Below are 17,711 nucleotides of genomic sequence, written 5' to 3'. Positions count from 1 at the left end.
GCTTTATACCAGATTGCCTTGATCAACTCAAGCCTATCTAATATTTCTGTTTGTTTAAAAAGTACTGAAAATCACACATGCTCCTGAAAGGGTTAAATTACATACAAAGTAATGGAGGCAGTGTGTATAAACTAAGCACCGGAGGAAAACGCGGAAAAGTTTTTTTTTTTTTTTTTTTTTTTTTTAATTTTTTTTTTTTTTTAGAAGTTATAGACCTAAATTACTTGTTATTGAAGGTTGGAACCTCGAAATACTGCTACTTAAAAAAAAAAAAAAAAAAAAAAAAGATTTAAAAATTCTGAGATTGTTGTTCAAAGCTGGATAAAGTTGTACATTTTAATTACTGTTGCTTCTATTGAACAGCCAGGGACATATTGAATTAACATGCATTGCTAGCTGTTCAATAGAAGCAAAAGTAATTAAAATGTACAAATTTATCCAGTTTTGAAAAAAAATCTCAGAATTTTTAAATCTTTTTTTTTTATTTTTTTTATGTAGCAGTATTTCGGAGGTGCCAACCTTCAATAACAAGTAATTTAGGGTCTACAACTTCTAAAAAAAAATTTTAAAAAAAATTAAAAAAATTTTTTTTTGTGTTTTTCGGGAAATCGCGTTTTTTTGCGTTTTTTTGGAATATCGTGGTGCGTTTTTTGGCTTCCAAAATCGTGTTTTTATCCGGTGCTTAGTATAAACCCTTGGTATTATAGGAACTCAACCAGCGTTGTATATATGTGATGTGATCAATCAAAAAGAGTCGTTTGAGAAGCAGAATCAAAATTTGGTTTTTAAATTCTGTGTGTGTGCCATTGTCAGAGCTTTATTTTGATGACAACTCCATCACAATTATGCTTAAGATTTGGTTACACAGAACAACAAAGCATAAAGGAAGTTGAATACTATCGTTGGCTGTATCTCAAATCAATATTAGAAGCAAACAACTCATTTAGGATGATCACATCACATATGTGATCTTTATGGACTTCATCCCATGATTTTTTTTTCATGGATTATTTATATCCCGGATTTATATAAACACATCAAAAGAAATAAGTCCCCCTCTGAACATGTCGTCATAACATTGTAAGGTTTCGTTTTGTACCAATAAAACTAACTTTGAAATAATTATATGACTGTTTACTAAGTGCTGTGTGAAAATGAGAGATTTTCATGACTTCAGGGCTGAATGAGCTTAAATTAAAGGCAAAAACTGCCCTTTTCAAAAGTCACAAAGTAGGCCTATGCTTGTCACAAAAGTTGATTCATGTCTTGTTACTAATGGAAAACCCCATGTGTTTGAGTGCAGTTTAAAATCCTCACCAAGTGAATATTTACTGTAATGTGTATCGAATCTTGATCATACAGCCATGCAAATCCTCTTGGTGCAGAGTTCAGCACAGTGAGTTGTAAGATGGCCAGTTCCATTCCTTGTCCCAATACGCCTTGCAGTTAACAAGCATAGGCCTACTTTGTGACTTTTGGAAAGGGCAGTTTTTGTCTTCAACTTGGGTTCATTCAGCCATGAAGTCGTGGACATCTTTCATTTTCACAAAACACTTAGTAAACAATCATACAATTATTTCTAAAAAAGTTTTATTGGTACAAAGTTTTACTTTACGATGTTATGACGAAATTTTCAGAGGGGGACTTATTTCTTTTGATGTGTTTATTTGGTTTGGGGCCAATTTGAATCAAATTGAAATGAGTTGGCGAATGAAATCATTTTTAAGATCTAGCATTTGTAATCTTGAAAATAACCTTTAATAGTCTATATATGGAAGCTTGTAAAAGAAGTGACAAACATATGTGGCACTAATAGTTTCATGTAAATAATTTTAGTGACTTACTAAAAAAAGTTTGAATATTTAACTTCTGGCTAATGTGTGTAGAGGGCTTTTTAGTTAACTGCATTGAAGCAATTGTGTATCAACTACAATTGGTTAGACTTATAAATCAGTATTTCATGTCACATGCTACATCTTATGACATTTGAGCAGGAAGTAAATCCCTATAACAGTCTTGTTGTCAGGACATGTGTAGTAGAATAGGAAAGCACCTGGGTATATTAAAATTACAAGAGTCCTAGTATTACTATTAGTAATTTTGATTTTACATAAGCTGTATCCCAAGATTTATCAGAACTTATTTTATGATAAAACTTGTGTACCATGGGTGTGTAGTAAAAGTTTAAAATCCATGAATAGGTTGACATTTTATTATACCTAGATTGCATAGGTACAGCTTTTAAGTTTAAAAAGTAATATCAGTAAACCTTAAATTGAGGGCACCCTAGATGAAAGTAGTATTTATAAACGGCTGTGACTGGGTGCCTGAAAATGTGAACCTTTTACATCCTCATATCCACCTTTCCACTGAGAACACTCCCTCCCTATTTCTATTTCTATTTCTATTTCTATTTCTATTTCTATTTCTATTTCTAATCTTACTCAACAAAGTTACTAAAGCAATATTATGCTGAGAAATAAAGTGGCAGTAAAATGATGATAGCAAGCTTGTTACATTACATTGAGCTCTTGTAAATAAACCCACACAACATCTCATATCTACTTTGATCTATAACAAATAAGCGTAAATTGTTATAGGCTTTTAGTGCTACACTGAAAAGTAGACCTACTTTAAAAGAGATGTAGTTGACCTATATGTCCTATATTTTACATAAGCAGACGACGCATAGTGTATGAATTATTATTATTCTTTTATACTTCTATTGAGATGTCACAAGATAATTCTCTAAATAAAAAATAAAGATATTAGTCCATGATGTTACCAGTCTTGTCTATTCAGGACTGATCATAGTATAGTTACTTTGACAAATGAGCACTATTACACCCAGCAATCAAGTAGTCCTCTTTACAGATAGAGAGTAAATGATGGCATAAATCACCCATGTACTACAAGCTATATACTTGTGATAAGAACTGTGTCATGGTATACTTCAAGCAGGTGTCATGTCATCTTCGGTAATTTAGTACCAGCATTGAGCTTGTAATATCATAAATAATGCACCCCTATGTTTATCAGATACTAGAGTAATTATTATAATTACAGTAAAAACACATAAATATCACCGTTTCCTATTCCAAGGGACCTAGAAAAGAGAAATGTTTGAAATATAACAACGACAATGGGTTAGGAATTATCAGCAATGAGTCTTTAATTAAATCTTGAACATATCGATAACACATTCTGTCATGTGTCATAATAATAGCTAATGATGTATCGCAATTTTGGCATAGTGAAAGTTTGGCTCACAAGAATGTAATACAATTAGTAAATTTGAGGAATTTTTGAGCCACAATTGAGTCAGTCTGGGAAAAAAACATTCCATTTAGCACACCCAATTTCCAGAGTGAGTAAACACTGCCCAGTAATTATGAAATAGTATGAAAAGCAAAGTAGTCGATTATTAGCTCAATGACCTTCCCAATAACACAATGTGTCTTCTTCATTTCAAGATGTTCATTTGAAATATTCACTTTTCTTTAATATCCTTCAAATTATGCCTAAACTTGAGGTGACCTTGGTTGCTATGAAACTTAATAATATGATTCCAAAAACAGCATTGCCAAGTCTGACTGCAAATCATTAATGCTATTTCAAATGTACATACATTTTTGATATTTTTGTTAGACACATTCAAGGCCAGTGCAAAAGGCAGACATTTCAATCATTATATAAAAGGTGTGTTTTTTTCTCAGTATAAATGTACAACATAATGGTGCACAATGCAAGTAGTTTATGATTGCGTTGTCTGTTATGCTTTTGTTTTTAGTTGGTGTTATTTTCTTTAATTAATATCTTAATTGTTAAAATTAACACACTAAGAAAGAAGTGCATGAACTTAATTATTGTATTGATTTTTTTTCAGGTGTTAATATTACACATAGGACACGTAAGAAACATGCATATTATGCCAATGGGCAAAATTGATAAATTTTCATGCAGAAAAAAACCCTGTTTTTAACAGCCTTTTAAAACAGAATTCTAAGGAATGTCAAAGGACTTTTGAGTGTTTTGAGATTGATGCATTATACATGGAATAAAACATATCAAAAGTATTTAAGAGCTGATCCATTTTGATGATTTGTAGACCAATAAACGAATGTTTAAAAGTAGAAAGAGTGTTAAAACTTCCAAGCACAGACAACTAGAAGTGCTGCTGCATTCTGGATGCTCTGAAGTTGGCTAATGTCAGTCTCAGACCACAAATCTTGCAAGTTTTTCTGCAGGATCTGTGCTCAGATCTTGGAAGTTGTTGCCGCAATCATGTTGAGAAAGGATAAAAACTTGATCAAGCTAGGTTTTCCATTGTGGCTTGGTCTAGAAATTGATAGAATTGTCCATCATGGCTCACATTTGTTAAACTGAGATACCATTGACAGATAATCAGCAAAAATATTACTATACTACAGGATTGCCTGTGCACTGAGACAACATCATGCTCGGTGGCACAGCCAGGGGTTCAAAGGGCGCAGACAGCAATGGACTGGAAATTTAAAAATAAAATCAAGATGGACAATGGAAAACTATGGAAGTTGGGTTCAAATCTGAGTATTACTCGCTTAAACCCTAATATAAAATCACTAACTTTGAAGAAGCAAACTATTAAGAGCTTTGTTTTCCTCCTTATTTCCTTACAGGATCAGTGGACCCTAGGTCAATTCTACTGTTTGTGTTCTTGGTGTTATGTATTGGTCTTTACATAGCTAAAGTGTGCTTCAATATCTGGATGGGTTATGTACCACCAGCTTATGATGAATTCTCTAACATAGAAGAACCAGAAGAGAAAGATGAAAATCTTACTGTAAGTATCAAAAGATTTCCACCCGGCACTCAAGTTAATTTTGAGCCCAAATACCTGGCACTCCAGTCTCAAATGTTTCAAAATCAATGAACAATCAGTATAAAAATTAGCAATTCTTATCAAAATTTCATTTTTTTTACCATTTCATATAAATTTCACCCGGCACTAAAATTTGCCTAGCTATAACCCTGCACACTACCCTTGTGGAAAATTTTGTAAATATCTTCCAAAGAGGGAGTATGTTTCGAAAGGTAATTGGTCAGGGTTAATCATTTTGAAACCCATACTCCCCCTGAGTTGTGGCTTTACCTATGTCTTCCACAACTGGAGTGAGTATTTCAAATGGAAGCAACCCAATTGTCTATTGTAATCAAAATGTATACTCCCTCTGTGGAAGACTGTAGCTAAGTCGCCACAGGGGTAATGTGGATATGATAAGTGGAATAGCCCATTGCAGTCTGGGAGAATGCCAAATATGGAACATAAGTATTGCATAATGATACCCTCCTACACAGCAAAAGATATTTTTAACAACTTGTGTTGTTTAATTGTCAGGTATAAAAAGAGACTTTCATTGCAGTCTGGGAGAATGCCAAATATAGAACATAAGTATTGCATAATAATACCCTCCTACACAGCAAAAGATATTTTAAACAACTCATGTTGTTTAATGGTTAGGTATAAAAAGAGACTTTCATTGCAGTCTGGGAGAATGCCAAATATAGAACATAAGTATTGCATAATGATACCCTACTACACAGCAAAAGATATTTTAAACAATTCATGTTGTTTAATGGTCAGGTATAAAAAGAGACTTTCATTGCAGCCTGGGAGAATGCCAAATATTGAACATAAGTATTGCATAAGGAGATTAAGGGAAGGCTATAGCCGAGGCTATAGCGGTGGAGCTGAAAGTTACCCTTACCAGCACCCTACTACCATCTTAAGGGGCTGGGTTTCCCACTGGATGTTTTCAACATCCTTTGGGTGCTCCATGTGTTTTCCTGCTTATACTAGTTCTTCCTCCTTCTCAGCATCCAGTTGTCTAGGGTTTAATATTTAGTTTAGTCTTCAGCGTCGTTTGCATGGTAGGACAGAATACCTGTTTCAGGTACTTCTGTAGGGTAGAGACACCTGAGTCTGGGAAAAATCGAGACTTCACCGATGCCGCTGAGGGGTACATACACACAGATCTCCTCGGCAGGCGACCAGGTGTATCCCCATATGATTTAGTATGGGTGGCAACTGGACTAAATGCTGAAACCTTTCCTTTATATCCTCTATGACAGAAGGAGTGGCGACCTCTGTCTTATTCAGCCATTGACAAGAAATATGAGTTTACATTTAAGCACCAGGGTTAAAGCCCCTGCTATGAAGTCTGGACCATCTAAATCACCGTTAGACTATGCTAACATCAATGACGGTTTGATCTCAAAGCCAGTTGATACCATCCCTGGACGGACCAAACCTGATGCAGATAAGGATGGTCAAGACAAATTTGTACAAAGGAAAAAACCATTTACCATCAGCACTTTCAACATCAGAACTCTCAACTCACTAGCCAAAAAAGAAGAACTTGCTCATGAAGCCGACATTATGGCATTGACATCATATGTCTGCAGGAACACCGGATTTGTCACAATGACTCCCTCTTGCAGGAAGATCTGAATGGATACAGATTAGTCACCTCTTCAGCATGGAAGAACCAAAGGAATGCTGCCACTGGTGGAGTAGGCTTCTTAATCTCACCAAGAGCCATCAATTCCTGCATATCCATTATTAGTCATAATGAACAGATTATGGAAATTTCTCTGCTGGGCAATCCAACATCCACAGTTCTCTGCTGCTACAGTCCACATAACGAACAACCTGAAGAAGCTGTTATCTCCTTCTACCAAGAACTCTCTTCTACAGTTAATGCCATCCCAGCTCATAACTTACTTATAATTGGAGGAGACTTTAATGCTCAGCTTGGGCCATTGGATGCTCTCTTCACACCTGCTAAAGAAACCAATAGAAATGGCAACCACATGAAAGACTTCCTGCAGGAACATAACCTCATAGCCACAAACACAAGGTTTCAAAACCGCATCAACAGATTATGGACACATAGGCGTCCTAATGGCCAACTAGTTCAACTAGACTTTGTCCTGGTAAGAAAGAAGTGGATCAACTCAATCAAGAATTCACGTGCATACAGCTCCTTCGAGGGTGTGAACTCGGACCATAGGATTGTTTCATGCAAATGTCAAATCAGCTACGGAAATGCAGAACTTCCATGAAAGACCCAATGAAAGCGTATTGACTGGAAGAAGGTTACCAGAGACACCATCCTGGGTGAGCAGTTTGTGGTAGCAGTCTATAACCGCTTCAGTTCTCTACACGATGAGCTACAAGAACCCAATATTAGCACCACTTATGATACCTTAGTTGCGGCTAATGAGGAAGTTGCACTGGAGATGCTCCCTAAAAAATCAAAGCAGTCCTACAACATTGCTGCATCAGACAAAGTCACTGAGGCAAGAGATGTCTTAAAGAGTGCATCTATGAAACACAATGCTAGATCCACCCGAGCATCACAAAAGCTCCTCGAATCGGCCAAAGTTACTCTTGATAAAGCCTACACAGAAACTCTGGAGTCCTCTATTCAAAAGAAGACAGAGGAACTTGACAACCTCCATCATGAATATAAACATGCAGCTTCTTGGGAACTCCTCCGGAGATAACTGACACCAAATCTGCTCCTGTGGTTAGAGTGAAAGGCAATACATCTGAAGAGCGTCGTGACAACTGGTTTCTACACTTTTCCAACTTACTAGGGAAACCAGAGCAAGACGTAAACCTTGAAGATACGTTCTTTAACAGCAATGTCTCTGACGATCTCCCAATACACACTGGTCCATTTACTATGGAGGAACTGCAAAAAGGTCTGAGCAAGCTCAACAAGTCAAAAACACCTGGTCCTGACAACATACCAGCCATTGTTTGGAAAAACCCACTCTTCCATCAGCAACTGCTTGATTTCTGTAATGAAACCATGAAGTGAAATAAGCCAAAAGCCTTGTCAAGATCCACAATTATACCTCTCCGAAGAAAGGGATCTTTCACAACCATCAAATTATAGAGGTATCACACTGTCAGCACTTGCTGCCAAGCTGTATAACACTATGCTGCTCAACAGGATTTCTCCTCATCTAGATCCTATTCTCAGACGTAACCAAAATGGTTTTCGCAAGGGTAGATCAACCACACCACAGATTCTAGCCCTTAGAAGGATAATAGAAGAGCTTAAAATCTCAAAGAAGCAGGCATATATTGTGTTTGTTGACTTCTCAAAAGCTTTCGACAGTGTTAACCGGAAGGCCATGCTGCATATTCTTCGTAATTATGGGATCCCTCAGGAGATTGTGAATGCTATTGCAATAATGTATGATAATCCTTCAAGTTTTGTACAAACAGGTGATGGACCAACTGAAGAGTTTCTCTCTACTGCTGGAATCCTGCAGGCGACACCTTGGCCCTTACCTTTTTGTGATAGTGGTAGACTATCTCCTCAGACAGTCGATAGACACTGACAAGTCTAAAGGGATTGACATCATGCCCAATAAGACGAGCAGAGAGAAGAACAAGTATTTAACCGATCTTGACTACGCAGACGACATCGCTTTAACAGCTACGTTATCACAAGATGCCCAAGATCTTCTGTCATCTTTAGAAGATGCTTCCGCCAAAGTTGGCCTCTTTCTCAATTCCAAGAAGACAGAATATATGTGTATTAATGGAGATAAGAACCCAACTCCAATCCTTTCTCGGGATGGCACACAACTCAAGGAGGTGTCGGACTTTAAATATCTTGGTTCATTTGTTGCCGACAGCAAGAAAGACTTTCTGACTCGCAAAGCTCAAGCATGGAAAGCTTGCAACAAACTGCACACCATCTGGCAGTCCAACATATCAAGAAATACCAAGCTTGCCTTCTTTAGAGCCTGCATAGAGAGTATCCTCTTATATGGAAGTGAGACCTGGACAATGAAGAAAGATCTTCAGGACCGTCTTGATGGTACCTACACCCGGCTGTTGATGAGGGTACGAAATATATCCTGGCGTGAACATAAAACCAAAGCAGAGATCTATGATGGTGTTCCACAGGTGTCCTCCATCGTTGCTCAACGGCGAGCCAGATTTGCAGGCCACTGCTACCGTGCAAAAGACCAAATAATTTCAGATGTCATCTGTATGAGGCTTCCACGAACATGTAGAGGAAGAAGACCATTCAACTACATCGACTGTGTGGCAAGGGACGTCAGTCAAGAAATTAATGACCTCCCAAATCTGATGGCTGATAGAGATTCCTGGAAAAGAATCGTAAACTCTTTCTCGGATGCGTCCGCAAGATAGATAGATTGCATAATAATACCCTCCTACACAGCAAAAGATATTTTAAACAACTCATGTTGTTTAATGGTTAGGTATAAAAAGAGACTTTCATTGCAGTCTGGGAGAATACCAAATATGGAATATAACTATTGCATAATAGCTCATAATGATACCCTCCTACACAGCAAAATCAGGTTTAAACAACATAACAAGTTATTTATTAACTGGCAAGGAGGAAATTAAGAATAGTGCTGCATCGGTACGCGGTGAAGATGTCTGCTTTGTGTAGTTTTTTATTACTGGTATATAGTGATGCATCTCATATAGATGCATCTCATATCACCCTCTCCAGAATCATCTTCAACAGAAGAAGGGGGAGATTAAGAACAGTGATGTGCTGGTGAAGATAACTGCTTGGTTTAGGTGATGAGAATTTTTATTACTGGTATATAGTTAGTGTGATGATGCAGATGATCAGTTCTTTCAGTGTCAGATTAGTTTCCATGTGTTTTAATTCAACTTAACAAGTTTTATTTGTTCATATGATACCCAGGGTTTACCCAACTTTTCTGTGACATTACAAATAATGGTATTGTTAACAAGTAGGATAAGAAAATAAAGGATCTTGCTGATAATGATAAGAATGAAAATGATTGAATTTTAAGAAAGGATGCTACAATTTCTCTGTACCCCTCATCAAGAATTGACATAATAAGTCAACTGTGAACTAGCAATTATGGTGACTAAATATTGAATATAAAGCTTTATCATCTGCACAAATTATCCCATTTAATAAATGGCAACTCACTCTGTGCAATTGACTTTCTCAAGTAAGTATAATTACTTCCATTAGGAAATTCAGTTTCATAATAACAGTGGGGACTGGGCATTGACCGTGTATGAGTAGCTGTATGTTTATATCCCTGCCATTTGTCAAATGCTGTATAATAATTATGATCAGAGTGAACGGTTTGAATGGATGGACATGAGCGATATCGTAGAGTTCTTTGAACCGAGGGGCCTTCATAATTCATTGTGGCAGGTGATTTTGTTATAAGATAAAATATTGATTAACATAATAAGTAATGTGATCAAGCAAAATTAGCTGGATGACTTATAAATTAATTTTGAGTCAAGCGGGGTAGCAAAGAAAATTTGGCTGAAGTGGGATTCAAACCGGCAACCACCTGAGCTGTCCAGCCCTATGATGGACGGTGAACCCAGTTACCAATATCTTTGCTTGGGTGCTGGTCAGAGCTTAATTTCAAAATTAATTTTGAAATAACACTGCTATAATACATTATTATATATTAAATATTAATATTATATATTAAATACACTGACCATAATGTCAAATAAAATGCAAGTGATAGGCACCAGAGAGGCAAAGACTCAACAAGAGTGTATATGATCAGGTATAAAATGCTTGAGATACGTATGTGATGTCAGATAAATGCCAAATACATGCCTGAAAAATCTTCCCATGAAGATCACCCAAATTCCCCACAAGAGTTGAAATATTTTCATAAATATCATTTTTAGGGGTCAAGAAGCAAAATTGTCCTTCAAATTGAAAATTTCCCTCCAAATGCTAAAGTTTCCCTGAAAGGAGCTTCCTTGCCTGGATTCCACATTTTGTTCAGACATGATTGTGTTTTCTGGGTACCGTAAAACTCCATCTATAAGCATTTTATGCCTCTAAGTGAGCATTTTTTTTTATGAAAGAGACATTATTTGGAGTTTGAACAACTATATTACTGATACAGGCAGCTGTACAAATATGCATTATTGTAAGACAAATCTATTAGCTTCTATTGTTATGTTTTGGTAGAGAGTGGCTGCCTACTGTCTCTTTCATCATCATGGTTGTTTGATAGCATGTAAAACTACATCATTTTTAAGAAAAGGTGAACACTGATGGTGCTATTTATCTTAAATTGTGTTTTCATCTTTACAAGGGTTAGACAATGGTATAATGGCATTAAAACATCAGAAAAAGAGTAACAAACAGCAACCAAATTTTCAGAAAACTTTTTATCATGAATTGTTAAGAATAAGTTAAGTTATATTATTTGGCTAAATTAACTTTGAAATATATGTAAATAGCGCCCTCAATTTTCACACAAATACACAGTTTATAGAATAAAAGTAACCAGAAAAAAGCAGAAAAAGATGAATAAGTTGGAAAAGAAAGGAAAATCTATGCTAAAAAGGGGCTGGAAATACATGTACATATTAGTGTGATAGTTGTTGGTATTGTCCAGGTCTAGAATTGAACATTATATAATGTTTTGATACAAAATTTAATAAGGCATATATACTTGCAGATGGAATTCTATAGTACATTATATTTATTTAGTACCCTTTCATTAATAATAGCACCATATATGGGCTTTCCAAAAATGAATTATGTTAAAATTAAATCACAGCATCTGTGATTTGAATATGATAGAGACCTGTTGAAAATTTATAGGAGCAGTTTTTTTCCATTTCCATTTGATAATAGCAATCACAACCTATTTTATATTTCATATCAAAGCTGGTAGATTTGCTGACATCAATCAGTCTGAAATTAATAGGTTTCATAATGTGTGAGAAAGAAGCAGACAACAAACTTATTAGCTACACGATACCAATAGTGTAATTCATACTCTATTCATAGCATGTCATACTAAATCCTCTGATACACAGCGAATCCTACATCGCATCTGCAATTCAACTTGCAAATGTAATGTATTCCTAAGTAATGAATGTATAGAAAATCCTATAGGAATAATAGGTTACTCTGAAAGGATGTGATGAGGATCTAAATGTGAAAAGGGAATTAGGGAATATATAGGGGAATGTCAAACACAAAGGACAATAAAGAGAGAGCACAATTTTTGTTGTTGTTGCTGCAAATGTTGTTGTTATTGATAACTAGTTTGCACTATGAAGAATATTTGTTGCCATGGTAACACAGAAAGATGTGGAACCCCTATTAATTTTGACCTTTGACACATGGATGTTACCTAGGCAAAAACACATTTTAGGACATGAACACTATTCTTTATTAGAATTGTTATAACAGGTAAAATGATTTGGATCCATTTTCATTCAAATTGGAGCACTGTTTCTGTTTTGACCGCTGTAACAGGCAGAGCCCAAAATTTTAACCTTTAAAATTTTGAACTTTTTGCTCATAACTTGGGCAAAAAGTTGTAGGTAGGTCGAACTATACATTTTCTGAATGTGTGTGATCAGAGGAATATTTTGGCATGAGCTTGGACGATACTAGACCAGTTTGGAATGTTTACCCTATGTAAACTTTGACCTTGAAATTCTTGAATTGCCCACGGATGACAATTTTACACCCCACAAAATATTGTTTTGTACCACTCAAAGTACAATAATCAGCAAAGTAATAAACTGTAACTGGCAAAACCATAGAAACTCAGCCAGGCTCTGCGGCCACATACTATTATGCAATTTCAATAGATACTGGTTTTTTTTTCACCCTGTAAATTATATTGAAATATGTTGTTATTTTTTTTCCACCAAACAGAACTTTGTCCCAGAAGTATTGCAAGAAGGGTATGAAGATAGGGTTGATGAACCACAGCCGATGACACGTCAAGCCTACGGGACTATGGATACCGCTAATGATGGACGCATATCATATAGACAATCACCCTCTCCAGAATCATCTTCAACAGAAGAAGGTGGAGATTAAGAACAGTGCTGGTGAAGATATCTGCTTGATTTAGGTGATGAGAGTTTTTATTACTGGTATATAGTTAGTGTGATGATGATTATCAGTTCTTTCAGTGTCAGATTAGTTTCCATATGTTTTTATTCATTTTGTTAGTTATGAATATTATATAATAATGCCTTTGATGAAATATATTGGGCTATTCCAGTTGAAATCCATACACCCCCTATAGAAGACATGACCTTAATCTGCCGCAGAAGGGGGTGTGATTTTCAAATGGGATTACCTGAATGGGTGTCCCATTTGAAATCTACACTCCCTGTTTGGGAGATTAAGGTCATGTCTTCCATAGGGGGTATATGGATTTCAACTGGAATAGCCAGTTATACCAGTACGCACAAGATATGTTACTCTGTATTTGATACTTATTTCATATCATATGCTGTAAAATAAGTCAACCAAAGTTTTGTAATCTATCACAGAATTGACTTTAGAAGAATGTGTCAAAAATATATCGGCACAATTTTATTATGAAATTGCTGCTTTTGTCCCTACTGCTAATGTGTATATAGTGAAATGTGCTAATTTTTAAATATATATACTGAGAAACATTACATTTTGCATATAATAGTCAAAGATAATTATAAAGAAAGGATACTAATAATTCCTAAAAAAAGTTCATAAACAGCTTTTCAACAACAAAATTGTGATCAAATCACATGCAAATTATAGTACTAGTACTACAGGTATGTTACTGCTTATATTCAAACATAATTATTACTTTTTAATTATTTAACATGCTGTTAAAATTATAAATCTATTCATATAGTAACTGCCTTAATTGATTGGGCATAAATTAATGCATCTATGCACCTAAGAGTTATACACAAGATAATCAATAGTAAATGTACCGCTAATGATGCAAATTTAACTCATCAGTTTCCAACTGATATCAAAAGTCAAGGCAAATATAGGACTTCAACATAGCTTACTATAAATTATGTGCAATAATAAGTCTGGAAATATTTATATTAAACTTAAATATCACAGTCGAATAACTTGTCCAACAAATAGGTTTTAACATTACATGTGGATATCCATAATATCTCTGCTTTAGCTCTTATGCCAATTTGTAATATGTATGAAGAAACATTAATTTTTTTTCTCATAAGTAACATGTACCTTTAGGAAAAGAGAAATTATACCAACAATTCTTGAAAATCATACAAGTAAAATGGTTCTTTTAAAATTTTTCACACAATGAAACATTTTATTTTGAAATGATCATCAGATAGAACATATTTAATATATTAGAACTGATCACCACCAAGTGACCGCATTGTGTATACAAACAGTGAATGTAACATTGTATGCACAGTGCTAGCTTTAATTATCACACACAGCATGTTAGTATGGTAGAGGTTATGAATATGAGTATATTTCCATTTTTCATATCTGTTTGACTTTTCACATAACGCTATATTTATTATTCTGTCATTTATGTCAATTGGCCAATCTAGAAGCGGCCCAATCAATAACATGACTATTGGAAAAGCATTTAATTAAATTAGGCTAGCAGTGAATCAATGTTATTGGTAATCTTTACCATTTAGACTTATATAGCATGCATGGTAAGCAATGGGCAGTGTGTATTCTATGTTCTCACTGAATTGAAGTCCAATATCAGATTTCGGTGCCACATTTGCAGGTGCAGATACAATAAATAAGTGAATACTCTTTCAATTAGATTTGTGCATTTCACAATCATATTGTCCATATACAACATATCAAACTGCTAACCACATTCTATGAATAAAGTTTCATGACCTTTATTTCCATATATTCAATAATCAAGTTATTTTTTTTCAGCTGCCGTTATTTTTGTATTTAGGAAGTCAAATAGTCAGTTTCATGAATGGTACTGAATAGAGAAAAGAAATATCATCAGTTTGTGAGTGAAATTTGATTCAAGGAAAAAGAGTGGATATTCTATAACATCATTACCTGCTTCAGGATCAGCTGTTTTGAGGACATTCAAATTCAATATTTGTTTCCCACAAAATCTTGTGTTTATAGACCTTTTCAAATCAACATCCGAAACGTGGGAAAACCCATGGACGTTCACCAGGTGTGTACATATACGTGAGCATTCTTACCCTCATGTAAATTCATATAAGCGCTAGCACACATTACACAAAGCGCAACTAGCGTAAGTGCAGCCCCAATTTGTGCCAATACACAGGGTCATCATGATCATCATAAACAAACAGCAGTTTTCGGAAAAATTGGATTTGGAAAGGTCTATTGCACCAAATTGATATTGATCACCATCTATCCAGATGCTGATCTGAAAATAAAAATAAATTAAACAAACAAAACAAGGACATTGCCAAGAAGTAAAGGTCATATATCAGTCATTCACCGGTATTATTATTCGGACAAAAACATGAGTGTTGTTGAATAGTTTTAAACTTGTCTTTAATGACAAATAAATGTCTTTTTTAGTTAGCAGGAGGTCCACCTTTTCATATAATACAATAAAATAAAATACAATTCCATGTAAGCATCATTCTAATTCCAATCACTATAGGAAGCAGTTAGGGTACCAACAGATTCCACCAACGATCATTATTTTTTAATATGAAATATTATTAACAGACATGTTTGCAAGAGCAGCAATATTGTTTGTTTATTTTGAATAATAATTAATAAAGCAACAACAAGTTAAGTGAACTGTACTATTGGTTAAATGAGCCATGTATTGATGTGTTGCTGGTTACAAGGACTTCCCAAAACAGGCATAGCAAGTGACAACAATAACATCCATTTCAGTTGATAGTACATCAAGGTCAAGGTTCCCTCTTCGTGGCAATTTTATTTCATGTACTTTGATGGCTGGCTTAGTTTGCATCAGTTGATAGATTACATTTCTATTTGCAAAGATGTAGATATTAATGAAATCCTCAGTTTTAACCCCATGGGCACTACTGCCTTACAGTGCCCTTGATTGGTTAGTTACATGATATAATCATCTGAGCAACCAATCATAATAGAGCTTTTAAGTTATCTTAGCAATTATAAGTTAAACCCCCTTCAGCACACTGGCTATTCTTACCATATCTGTGATTGGCTCAATACATGATATAGCCCTTTTTGTAACCAATAAAAATAGTTCTTAGATGGCAATAATTTGGCTGGTAGTGTCCATGGGGATTAGGACTCATATTGAAATACCCTACCACGTTTTCACACAGAAAGAAGGCAGGATTCCCCTCGCTAAGCGCGCGCCTCAGGAAAGCTCGGTCATAAAACGGATGGATTATATGCATCAGTGATACACCCTGCCCAGGATTTTAACAAAAGAAGGCTAGCACATGAAAGCTGCAGGATGGCGCACACCTTCATGTGTAAGAGAATTTCAATATGAGCCCTTAATAATATATATTACTAGATGGATTTTAGAATGGATAGTGGGTTTGCAATTTGAGATGTGTACAATGGGTCAAAAGAAAATATTAAATCAACAAAAATATAAGTATTGTTTCAATTCAGTTCTTGTAAATGCATCTTGCTAAAATGTGAGCACTGAATGATTGTACTAACACATTGTTTCAATCTGTACTGAAGTTAAACACTTAAATCCCCAAAAGCAAATTTGTACTTCATTTTTACCAGTTGGTTGATTCAAATCATGCTGATTTTGCTTAGTAGTGCTTTCCATAAAAGCCCTGTTAGATGTTATCAGAATATTATGAACTCAGCCTCAGAGACAGTCAAATGTTCAAACCCTACTCTTTTTGAAACTGACTGCCTTATATATGTGTATACATGTAGTTGCATTTTGATTTGAAATAGTTTGCACTGAAAACTAATCCAACCAAAGTGATATGTAATTCATTCAATGTTATATTTCCAGGGTGTTATTTGCTGTATTCATTGTACTCAAAGTCTTCTTAATTCTTTTTATATTGTGTATGAATATCCTTATTCTCTTTTTATGTTCATATGTATTATTTATTGCATGAAATACTTGTATGTACATATCCTTGAGTAAAATCATGTATTCTATTTACAACAAATATATATTATTTATACCACAAATTTACATTTCATTTGGTACATCTACTTACATGTGCAATACACAAACAACATGTTTTTGCATTTGTACCCTAATTGCATATATTTCCCATTTAATTATTCCATACAAGATCTTATCACTGGAGGAGAGACTAACAGGTTGATGTGTATCGGCTTAGTAGATGCTTACCTCAAGCACTAATAGTACAATAACATCTTTACCTAGATTCTGTTCTTAACAAAATAATTATTGTCTTTCCTGTTTTGCATACCATATGTTGTCTGGTGGTTTTATTTTCTTTCCAGTTTTGAAGTGCAATAAACTTACACTTACAACATTAATTTATATATTTATCTATTTTGCTTTGTAAATTATACTTCTATATACAACTCAAGTGATATGTGATATGTATTTCGATCTATAGCTGTGTCTATATGTTTCTGATTTGCTGATGTTTTTTCAAGAATAATAATACACACAAAAAAACTATATATAGATACATTCTAAATGTATTAACATTTTGGCTATAACCAGTATTAACTACTTGCATACATAATATGTTAACTATGGTTACCAAGTTTGATAGATTACTTGCGTTAAAATTCAAGTACATTTTATACCGACATTTATCGTACCTTCATGGTAAATGTCAATTTTTTATCAGATTGGTGTCCCATTTTCCATTTGCAGAGTCTGCATCGGCACAGTAATGCTTAAATTGGTCAAAAATGTCAAAATTTGAA

At 34.8% G+C, this 17,711-nt stretch overlaps 1 protein-coding gene across 1 annotated transcript in view; it reads left to right on the top strand.

Moving 5' to 3' along the window:
- LOC140153329 (calcium permeable stress-gated cation channel 1-like) overlaps positions 1-15,736 on the top strand; it is a 175,606-nt gene extending 159,870 nt beyond the window's left edge. Inside the window, 2 exon segments of the mRNA XM_072176056.1 lie at positions 4,659-4,822; positions 12,744-15,736. Coding sequence (XP_072032157.1) covers positions 4,659-4,822; positions 12,744-12,911 — 332 coding nt within the window. The 3' untranslated portion in view covers positions 12,912-15,736.
- The last annotated feature ends 1,975 nt before the right edge of the window (positions 15,737-17,711 follow it).

Source organism: Amphiura filiformis, chromosome 5 (genome assembly GCF_039555335.1).
Source record: "Amphiura filiformis chromosome 5, Afil_fr2py, whole genome shotgun sequence".
Taxonomy (NCBI): Eukaryota; Metazoa; Echinodermata; class Ophiuroidea; order Amphilepidida; family Amphiuridae; genus Amphiura; species Amphiura filiformis.
Note: the sequence above shows the minus strand (reverse complement) of the source record. Positions and strands in the feature narration are given on the sequence as shown.